This window comes from Octodon degus, unplaced genomic scaffold (assembly GCF_000260255.1).
Source record: "Octodon degus isolate 3935 unplaced genomic scaffold, OctDeg1.0 scaffold00018, whole genome shotgun sequence".
NCBI classification, from domain to species: Eukaryota; Metazoa; Chordata; class Mammalia; order Rodentia; family Octodontidae; genus Octodon; species Octodon degus.
The window spans coordinates 1,469,372-1,480,154 of NW_004524594.1; the positions used below are offsets into that span (position 1 = coordinate 1,469,372).

The window sequence follows — 10,783 nt, forward strand, 5'->3', positions numbered from 1 at the left end:
TTTTTTTGGTCTTTTTGAGATAGGGTCTGGCTGTGCAGCTCAGGCTGGCCTCAAGCTCACTTTGTAGCCCAGGCTGACCTTGAACTCATAGTGATCCTCCTGCCTCAGCCTCCCAAGTGCTGGGATTATATATGTGCGCTACCATGCCCAGCTTCCTTCTCTTTTATGGCCCAATGGGATTGCATTCCAGGAGATCTGTCACACACTGGGCTTGTTTCCCACAGGCAGGACACCTGAAAAAGCAATGTTGTTTTCTGTACCCAGTGGCCCTGGAAGGGGCCAGGGAGGTGGCTTAGTAGAGTAAGTGCTTCCCTGACAAGCACAAGGGTCTGAGTTCAATCCCTGGTTCCACAAAAAGAAAAAAAATAAAAGACCTGCCCAGTGGCCCTGGAGGTAATTAGTGCTTCCTTCCTGTTTTTGTCTTTTCTGTTCCATTTTTCCTTTCTTTTCATTATTTTTACTTTATTTTTTGTGGCCAACTCAGCCCATCCTGGGGGTGGGGCTGGTGTGGCATGAGGTGCCAGGGATTGAACCACGGTCCTTGTGCTTGCCTAAGTCTGCCTAAACAGGCACTTTAGACTGCTGAGTTATCTTGCTGGCCTTCTTATGTATTTTTTGAGACAAGGTCTGGCTTTGTAATTCAGGCTGGCCTTGACCTTAATTTGTACCCCAGGCTGGCCTCAACTGGCTCAGGGCATTCTCCTGCCTCAGCCTCCTAGACTCCAGGATTTGCAGATATGTGCCACCACTCCCAGCTTAGCCCTTCTTTTCTTAGTGGCCGAACCTGGAGGCAGGCAGCTTCCCAGAGATAGATGACAATGTCATGCCAGGTCTCCAAGTCTCCTACCCTCTTCACCTGTCCACTGCTGTCTCTGTCCACACCCAGGTGATGACAAGTATGGGAGGAAGATCATTGTGTTCAGTGCCTGCCGGATGCCACCCAGCCACCAGCTGGACCACAGCAAGCTCCTGGGGTGAGTCCCTCCCTGCTAGGCTGGGCTGCCTCCCTTGTGCCTCATGTCTTCCCACAGGGGTGGACTTGGGGGTGGGAATCTGCTGCTTTCTTGTCCTGGAAACAGTGTGAAGTCGGTCAGGGTCTTCGAGGCTCACTCACCTCAGGAGGTTTAGAAATGCAGCCTTCTTTCCTTATGGAGTGGGTTCCTTCATGTAAAAATGCCTTGGGCAGTTTGATACCAAGCCAGATGGTGCTGTGCGCCTGTGAGCCCAGTATACAGGAGGCTGAGGCATGAAGATTGCTCAAGTTCCAGGCCAGCCTGGACAACATAGTGAGACCTGTCTCACGGTTTGTTTGTTTTTTTTTCAGAACCAGGGATTGAATTCAGGCCCTTGTGCTTGCTAGGGAAGCGCTTACTCCACTGAGCCATCTTCCTGGCCCATTTTTTTTTTGGTGGGGGGGTTTGGTTTGAGATGGGGTCTTTCTCAGTTGCTGAGATACCCAGGCTTTACTTGAACTTTGGATCCTCCTGCCTCAGGTGTGCCCCACCACACCTGGCCATCTTTTTTTTTTCCCCTGACAACATAAAAGCCCTCACTTGCCCCTGGGGCTGTGTCTGAGGGTCTCAAGGCTGAGCTAGAGGGCCTAACCCACCCAGCAGAGTAAGTTTGCAGGCCTGCCAACTCCTGTCTCAGAAGAGGAATTCTGAGGTGCAGTTGGGAGGAGGCCTGGTAAGGGCTGGTCAGGGGACCAGTTGGGGTGAGTGCCGGGTGAGGGGAGGCACTTCCTGAAACAGGGATCAGCTTGGCTTCTCTGGAAGGGGTGGAAGCCCCAGGGAGAAGGCGGAATCCCTGGTGTGGGCATGGGACTTTGGTCCTTAGGTAAATATTGTTTGTGTTCGGTCAGCCTGCGCCTTCACCATAGAATCAGATGCCTGCGCTCAGTTATTCCAATTTATAGACATCAGGCTTTCCTGAGGGACTTGGGCCCCAGAGGGCAGGGGCATGATGTAAACCAAAGGACCGCCACGCTGCCCTGCTTCATACGCACCATCTGCCTTGGTGACTTGGCTGGGCCCTGAAAGTTGCAGTCTTTGTAAAAGGACAATTTTTAGCCAGGCAGGTGGTGCACACCTGCAGTCCCAGGTGACACTGAGGCAGAAGGGTTGCTACTGGCCTGAGCTCTGTTGTGGGTTCAAGGCCAGCCTGAACTGTAGCAAACCCTGTCTTGAAATATAACAAAATCCAATTTTTTATGACCTCTGTATCTCCTTTGTGCCTACATTTCATTTCTCCTCTCCTACTTCAGTGGAAACCTGACTTCTCCATGCCGCCTACAGTGGCTCTTGAAATCCTGAGGGGTGTGCGTGTGCGTGGGGGGGTGGGGGGGCTAGGCTCGGGCCAGCAGAAGTCCTGATGCCTGCGTTTGGGTCTCTGCTGGTCCGGGCTGAGGACCAGCACTGGCAAGACCGTGTGCTTTTTGAGACAAGAGGCTCACTATGTAGTTGAGGCTGGCCTCAAATATAGACCCCTCCTCAGCCTCCAGAGCCTGGACATGACAGGTGCGAGCCGCGTGGCCTGTTGGGACCGCTAGGTCTCTCTCCCCACCTCTTCCCTCCTTTCCTCCTGCGCACTTGGGGCAGGCAGTGTCTGGCCCAGGCCACCTTGGGCCCCGCCAGAGACAGGCTCAGAAGCTTGGCCAAGGCACGGCTGAGTCATTGGTGTCCTGGGGCTGTTTCTAGGTGTCTGCTGATCCAGGTGACGGTCTCCTGGCTAGAGAACAGTCCTGGTGGGGGTTGCGGTGGGCGGAAGGGGCAGGACCAGGGAAGCATCCAGATCGCCGGGGCCACTGTGGAGGGAAGCCACAGGCTTCCTGCCCCTGCAGCGGGCCTCGGTCCCTTCCGGCCTTCGTGTTCTCTGTTGCCACACCGCCCTGCTCCTTCACACGTGCATGCATTCACGAGCGTGCATACATATGCACACACAGAATTGAGACTCCTTTGGTAGGTGAGAGACATGAAATGCCATCGTTTACTCTTTCAGTCTATTATACTTTGAGAGGCTAGGAAAGTATGAGCAGCTATGAAAAACTAGACAACTGTTTTTTAAAATCTGCAAACCTGCCACCCAAAGTGAACATTACTTTTTTTTTTTTTTTTTTGTGGTACCAGGGATCGAACTCAGGACCTTACACTTGCAAGGCAGGTGCTTATGCCACTGAGCTACCTGCCTGGACCAAGATTACTCTTAATATGTTGCTATATGTTGCTGGGGAGATAGCTCAGTAGAATATGCGCCTGCGTGGCAAGCGCAAGGTCATGAGTCAATCCCCAGTTCCATAAAAAAGGGGCCTGGGGAGATGGCTCAGTAGAATAAGTGATTGCCTGGCAAGCAGAGGGTCCTGAGTTTAATCCCTGGTACTGCAAAAAAAGTTGCTGTATTCACTTCCTGTTTTGTTTTGTGTAACATACATGGAATTCCGTGGTGAGTTTTGCATTGCACCAGACATTTTAATCTTCTGGACATGAAATATTCCTCAAAGGCATTCTTTAAAAAACATTTTGTTGTCAGGCATGATGTAATCAGCTGTGATCCTGCACTCTGGGATGCTGAGGCAAGAGTATCGCTGGGAGTTGCCAGCATGTGCTACATAGTGAGCTCAAGGCAGCCTGCACTGCATAGAGAGACCCTGTCTGAAATAGCCAAACATTTTTGACATATGAGATGAATAGAGGGGCCGGGGAGATAGCTCAGTAGAATAAGTGCTGCCTGGCAAGCGCGAGGGCCTGAGTTCAATCCCTGGTTCCGCAAAAAAAAAAAAAAAAAAAAAAAAAAGATAAAACAGATTCCAATTTTGCTATGATGTTGTGATTTCGTGTCTTTTTTTTTTCCCTTTGCACTGTCTAAATTGTCTGGCTGGTCTTGCCCTTGTGATCCTCTGGCCTTTTGCCTACCAAGAGGCTGGGATGGGCATGTGCCACAGTGTGCAGCCGGCTCATTCGCTTGCTTGCTTTGCCCTCTCTCTCCTTCCTTCCTCCTTCCCTCCCTCTTCTTCCCTCCCTCCCTCCCTCCCTCCCTCCCTTCCTTCCTCCCTCCCTCTTCCCTCCCTTCCTCCCTCTCCTTCCTTCCTTCCTCCCTCTTCCCTCCCTTCCTCCCTCTCTCCTTCTTCCTTCCTCCCTCCCTCCCTTTCCTCCCTCCTCTGTTCTCTCTTGAGGCAGGCCTGCGCATACTCCTGCCACACCAGCTGGAGGCAGATGTTGAATGCTGGACACCCGTGCCCACCTCTGCGGGCCCCTTTGCCTCTCTGTCCTGGGGTGACCTCTGTTTTGGGGGCCGACACAGAGTCTCCCGCCTTCGGCAGCATCTTAGTCCTGCAAGTGGCTGTATTTCTCGGTGCCCCTGATTTCTGTAACCAGCCCCTTCACACTGGGCATTTGGGGTGCCGCCCAGTTTTTGTTCCATGGTGAAGGTCGAGGTTGAACAGCAGCCTACGAAGACGTTTCTGTTCAAATGTCTCTGGTTATTTTCTTTAAAAGATTTTAAGCCGGGCGTGGCAGCACATACTTGTAATGCCAGCACGGGGAGGCTGAGGCAGGAGGCTCACTGTGAGTTTGAGGTCAGCCTGGCCTACATGGGCAGATCCCATCTCAAAACAGATTTCTTTCCTTAGTTGCGTGATTGCAGTAGATCCTGATCCGTTCCTCGTGGGGTGGCACACCCCCGCAGCACGTCTTCATTCTACCCTCCTGTGCTCTCTCCTCCGCCTCTTGCTTGGTTACTTCCTCAGTATAAGCTCCTGGACATGTTTGCACAGGCTAAAGGAGCACGAACATCTTGTAGCTTCTGCCATCCGTCCCTGAAATACCTTCAGAAAGTTACGTTTGTCCGTCAGCGAGGTGTCCATTTCACTGTGATCTGCCAACTTCTTTTTCTTGTGTTTTTGATTTTTTGTCTTTTTGAGACCTGGTCTCACTGAGTAGCCCAGACTGGCAGCAAACGTGTTGATCCTCCTGTCTCAGCCTCCCAAGTACTGAGATTACAGGTGTGGGGCACCACGTCTGCATTTTTTTGTTAGATTTGAAAATTATTAGTGTGTGTTTATAGTACATAATGCTGCCAGGCATGGTGGCACACGTCTGTAGGCCCAGCACTTGGGAGGCTGAGGCAGGAGGATCACTAGGAGTTTGAGGCCAGCCTGGACTGCTACGAAGTATTTCAAGGCCAGCCTGAACTGCATAGTGATCCCCTGTCTCAAAAAGACAGAAAAACAACAAAAACTTGGTACATAATGCTTCCGCTTATCTTGGGGAGGAGACACATGTACTTAATGCACCATAGTTCTTTTATTCTTCCCCTCCCCTCTGTCCCAAATGGGGGTGCAAATGCCATGTGCTCTTGTCACAGTCACAGATGGGCATCGTTTTAGGTGGCAGCTACTGTACGCTGCATAGAGCCCATTGTGGATAAGGGGTAAATTAGCGGGCAGTTAATAGCAATGACAGCCTTCCTGTGCTGCCTGGCCCCACACCTGGGGAAGATCCTTAGGTCGCGCGCGCACGCACGCACGCACGCACGCACGCCCGCCCGCCTTTTCCTCCTGCTGCCGCCCCTTGAAGGTCCTGCGCAGCCTGGAGCGGCCGCAGCTGGAGCCAGGGACCTGGTTGGTCAGCTCCTTGCCTCCTCGCCATCTCGTAACCCTTGTCCTTCCATCCAGGCCTCTCTCTGTTTCTGAGACACCCTCTCACTGTGTATCCTAGGCTGGTCTTGTGCTTGGGGCAGTCAGCCTCTGCTGCCGGCGCCACCACACCTAGCTTCCCTCTGGGCTTTGTAAAAAACAACCATAGTGGTCCATTGTAGATAGACACAGTGATCACCTTCCTCACGGAGATCTGTACCAGCTGTGGTGCGTCTTGCTTCGCTTTTCCCCAACCCCCCTTCCCCTCTGGGCTTTGAGGTCCCACGCCCAGCAGTGTGCCGTGTCGGGCCTCTGATACAGGTGACACTGTGATTGTACCTCGGGCTCCTGTACTTACAGCCTTTACAGTCTGCTGAGAAGTTCAGTTGCCTCAGAGTGCAGGCTTCCAGCCAGACTCCGCCTCAGCCATAAACCCTGACCTGGGTAAGCCAAGGGTGCGGAGGAGACGGGACAACTCGGAGTGCTGCCCTCCTGGAGGACTTCCTGGCCTTCCCTGCCTGGCCTGAGCCAGGGCCAAATGCTGATCACTCTCTTTTTATTGCAAAGTGGGAAGAGCACTCTAGAGTGGGCTCTTGTGGTCGTGTGCAACAGTGGGAGCTGAGACTGCGTGGAGCTGCGTAGTGAGACCCTGTACCAAATACGTAAATTAAAAGTGGGAGCCATAGGCAGGCCTATAGCTGAGACAGGGGATCACAAGTTCAGACCCTACTTGATCAATTTAAAGATTCAGCAGAACTCTTGGGGAAAAAAAAAAGCTCACTCCTCTGTCCAGCATCGTGCAGGACCCTCTTCCTCTGGGAGACCCTATGGCTGATTCGGCCGCAAATAGCTGAGAACTGGCTCCCTGTCCACCTCCCAGGCCTGAGCACTGCACAGGTCTGAGAGGTGCCTTCCCTGCAGGTACCTGAAGCACACACTGGACCAGTACGTGGAGAGCGACTACACACTCCTCTACCTGCACCATGGCCTGACTAGCGACAACAAGCCCTCGCTCAGCTGGCTGCGTGATGCCTATCGGGAGTTTGACCGCAAGTGGGTGGGGGCCGGGGCCTGGGTCTTGCTGGTGGCTGGTGCCCGCCTGTGTACACAAAAAAATCTGAAATAGGGAGGGGTTTCCATGCAATTCCAGTTCCTCTGCATGTTTGCTCTGTGACCTTTCTTGTCACTTAACCTCTCTGAGAATGGGGTGACCAGCTCTAAGCTGGGTATGGTGGCACACACCTGCAATACTGACACTCTGGAGGCTGAGGCAGGAGGATCGCTGTGACTTTGAGGCTAGCCTGGGCTACATAGCCAGACCTTGCTTAAAAAAAAAAAAAAAAAAAAGACAAAGCATTGGGGCTGCCCTCCCCTCCCCCTCTCAGCTCCTCACCACCCCGCAGGTACAAGAAGAACATCAAAGCCCTCTACATTGTGCACCCCACCATGTTCATCAAGACCCTGCTCATCCTCTTCAAGCCCCTCATTAGGTAAGTGGCCAGGGTGGGCAGGCAGTGCCCCCAGGTGGCTCCCACCTCCTGAGCAGGCCCCCAACCAGGCCTTTGCTCCCGCACAGCTTCAAGTTCGGCCGAAAGATCTTCTACGTGAACTACCTGAGCGAGCTCGGAGAGCATGTGAAGCTGCAGCAGCTGGGGATCCCTCGCCAAGTGCTCAAGTGAGGGTGCACCGCGGACTGTGGGGGCATGGCACCGCGCATTCACGGCTCCGTGTCCTTTTGGGGTTTTGGTTTTTTTCCATTTTTGAGACAGGACCTCACTGTACATATGTATGTATCCAGGCTGGCCTCCAGCTTGCCGTGATCCTCCCATCTTGGCCTCCCGTGAGCTGGGATGACCACGTAGCACATAGGTCAGACAGCAGTATCAGGCCCCATGTCTGTTACAGCCATGTGACTGAATCCTTTCGTGCAGTGGGGGTTGAAGGCCAGCCCTGTGCTCCTGTGACACAGGCGAGCACCCTACTGCTGAGTGACAGCCCAGTCCCTGTGACCAGGTCCTGTAGAGTTCGTTCTCTTGTGTAAAGCATGAAGTAGGGTGTTTGAGGGTCGATGTGGAAACCCATGTAAACCTACAGAGGAAAGGCCCAGTAGAGTGGGCTGGACATGGCTCTGATGTGCACCTGTCCGCCCCAGGTACGATGACTTCCTCAAGTCCACGCAGAAGAGCCCCGCGACGGCCCCCAAGGCCATGCCTCCCCGGCCGCCCCTGCCCAACCAGCAGTTTGGGGTCTCATTGCAGCAGTGAGTATGGGAGGTGGGCGGCCGGGGCGCGGGCCAGGCCAGCTGCAGCTGCTCATGGCCCTGGTCCTCAGGCTGCAGGAGAAGAACCCAGAGCAGCCCATTCCCATCGTGCTCAGGGACACCGTCGCCTACCTGCAGGCCCACGGTGAGTGTGGGACCTGGCTGCCCTAGGGACGCAGCCGGCCCAGCCAGAGCCCGGCTCACTGCCCACTGTCCGCAGCTCTCAGCACCGAGGGCATCTTCCGGAGGTCTGCCAACACCCAGGTGGTACGCGAGGTGCAGCACAAGTACAACATGGGTGAGTGAGCAAGTGGCCCAGGCCCTGCCTACGTGCGGGAAGGCAGCCGCATGACCCTCGGGGCCTCTCTGCCACCTGGAGAAGGGGGCCCTGCATTCCTTGCTGTCAGAGGTGTCGATACTGTGCAGTGGCATCACGCCATCCCCACTGCTGCCATTCGGCTCGTGGGTCTAGCCCACCTTCTGGGTCCCAGAGGCTGTGGGAGGCGGACAGCACGGAGCCCAGGGCTGTGGAGGGGCCCGTGGGACCACCCGCCTGCTCCCTCGCAGGGCTGGCTGTGGACTTTGACCAGTACAATGAGCTGCACCTGCCGGCTGTCATCCTAAAGACCTTTCTGCGGGAGCTGCCTGAGCCCCTGCTGACCTTTGACCTGTACCCCCACGTGGTGGGCTTCCTCGGTGAGTGTCCCCTTCCTCCCAGTCATTCCTGCCCTGCTGGCCATCTCTGCTGCCCCTGAGGCCTGAGCCCCATTCCTCGTAGACATGGAGGAGAGGCAGAGGGTGGAGGCCACGGAGCAGGTGCTCCGGACGCTACCCGAGGAGAACTACCAGGTGCTTCGCTTCCTGACCACCTTCCTAGTGCAGGTGAGGCTTTGGCCCAGCACACCTGGGGACAAGTGGGGTGGCGTTGCCCCTGCTGCTCCAGATGCAGCTGCCTTGAGTCGGGGTGCCGTGGCTCTGCCTTCCTTCTGCAGCTTTCACTTTCTCCCCAGGTTTCTGCTCACCAGGACCAAAACAAGATGACCAACACCAACCTGGCTGTCGTCTTTGGCCCCAACCTGCTGTGGGCCAAGGATGCCGCCATCACCCTCAAGGCCATTAACCCCATCAACACCTTCACCAAGTTCCTCCTGGACCACCAAGCGGAGCTGTTCCCTGGCCCCAACTCCCCTGGGCTCTGAGCCCAGCCCCATGCTGGCCCTTCTCTGGCAACCCATCGGACCCCTCCTCCTGGCTTCTGCGGTGGGAGAGCTGGGGTGCCTGCTGGGTTGGGCTGTGGAGGCCAGGTGGGCAGCTGAGTGCGGTGGTGGGATGGCCACTGGCTGCCGGCCAGCTGCCCACTCCAGCAGCCTCTGGTCTCCAAGACATTCGTCTTCGCCTTATATTTTCCACTGCCTCTCTGGGTGCCTGGCTCCTGCGGGTCGTGGCTCTTCCATTTGGAGGACTGAATCTCAGTAACCCCTTTTCTGCTTTTTCCTGCTTCTGTCTCCCTGGCAGCAGTGGGTGACCCAGACTCCTGCCAGCTGGCCAGGGCCAGTCCTTCTTTTCCTATGGCTGCAGAATGAACAGCCAAACTCCAAGGCCTGGCCTGCCATGCCCAGGAGCCTCCCTGTAAGGTCCAGTTGCTCTGCCCCTGGGAAGCCCTGTGACAGTGGGGCATGGGAGCAGCCCTGCCTGCTCTGTCCACACAGTTCAGCCCTTGGCCCTTTGCAGCTGAGGAATGCCAGGCTATAGTCGGCTTCCTGGTTTCTGCCTCTGGTTCCCCCTTTCCCAAGTGGCACTGCCCCCCAGGGTTCCTAACCCCCTGGATCTGCTAGCACTGGTAGCTCAGATGTGGGACCCAGGATCCTCGGGCCCACTGGGTATAGCCACACTCCCATCCATGGTAGCTTCTCCAACAAGGAGACCTCAGCACAGTGCCCATGAGAGGGACAGAGATTTTGCCAATAGACCAGTCCCTGCAAGGAGTCTTAGCAATGTCCTCAAGGGAACCTGGTGCCTGTCATTGTCTTCAGAAAGCCTGGGTTCTGACGATGGTTGACATTCCTCATTTCTCCCCGGGACCTCTCCCTGTAGCGGGGACTACCAAAGTGACCCTGTGCTCACTGTGGGAGCTGAGCAGGACAGGCACCTCAAGCCTGTACTGAGGGATGTTCCCAGACCGACCAGTGGGCTGGTTCCCTTGTTCCTGTGTCCAGGCCTGGCCTGACCTCAGCTCCCTGTCGCCTTTGTATATCGTGTTGCTCACAGCCCCATTTCCTGGGGAGCCTTTGGAATCTTCTGTCCCCTGCCCCACTGGAGTGTTCTGGGGGCAGTGGAACTGTGAATCGAGTGTTCACATCCACACCTAATGACCTAATGACGTCCTTGGCACCAATCGTGTATTTCACCGTTTGCACTTTTTTGTATTTCAATAAAAATGGAAAATTCCCATCCAGCTGTTCCAGAAGTAAGACCTCCAGGTTGAGAATAGGGTGGGAGGCATCCTGCAATTGAGTCTACCTGTCACTGCCTCCTCTGGGTCATTTGTGACCAGGTCACAGGACAGATGTTGGACCAGCTTCTTGGAGTGGTGACTGTTACCTTCCCACACTTTTGTACCACACATTCTGCCTCCTCTGCTATAGTCAGAGTTTGCACGGGAAATAAGACCTAATTTCTAGGAATTTTTTTTCTTTTGCGGAACCAGGGATTGAACTCAGGCCCTTGCGCTTGCCAGGGAAGCACTTATTCCACTGAGCCATCTCCCCAGCCCCAATTTCTAGGATTATAATATTCAAAGAGGCAAATGTAGGACAGGGGACATAATGGCACAACGCATGCCTGTAAACCCAAGGTCCTCAGTTCCTTTTTTCATTTTGAGACAGGATCTCACT

At 54.8% G+C, this 10,783-nt stretch overlaps 1 protein-coding gene across 2 annotated transcripts in view; it reads left to right on the forward strand.

Moving 5' to 3' along the window:
• Arhgap1 (Rho GTPase activating protein 1) overlaps positions 1-10,340 on the forward strand; it is a 40,947-nt gene extending 30,607 nt beyond the window's left edge. For both annotated transcript variants that reach the window (XM_023710463.1, XM_023710464.1), the window contains exons 4-13: positions 887-974; positions 6,551-6,682; positions 7,033-7,119; positions 7,206-7,304; positions 7,782-7,889; positions 7,961-8,034; positions 8,110-8,187; positions 8,457-8,585; positions 8,668-8,771; positions 8,900-10,340. In XM_023710463.1, the coding sequence (XP_023566231.1) occupies positions 887-974; positions 6,551-6,682; positions 7,033-7,119; positions 7,206-7,304; positions 7,782-7,889; positions 7,961-8,034; positions 8,110-8,187; positions 8,457-8,585; positions 8,668-8,771; positions 8,900-9,088 (1,088 nt within the window). In that variant the 3' untranslated portion in view covers positions 9,089-10,340. The remainder of the gene's footprint in view (positions 1-886; positions 975-6,550; positions 6,683-7,032; positions 7,120-7,205; positions 7,305-7,781; positions 7,890-7,960; positions 8,035-8,109; positions 8,188-8,456; positions 8,586-8,667; positions 8,772-8,899) is intronic.
• The last annotated feature ends 443 nt before the right edge of the window (positions 10,341-10,783 follow it).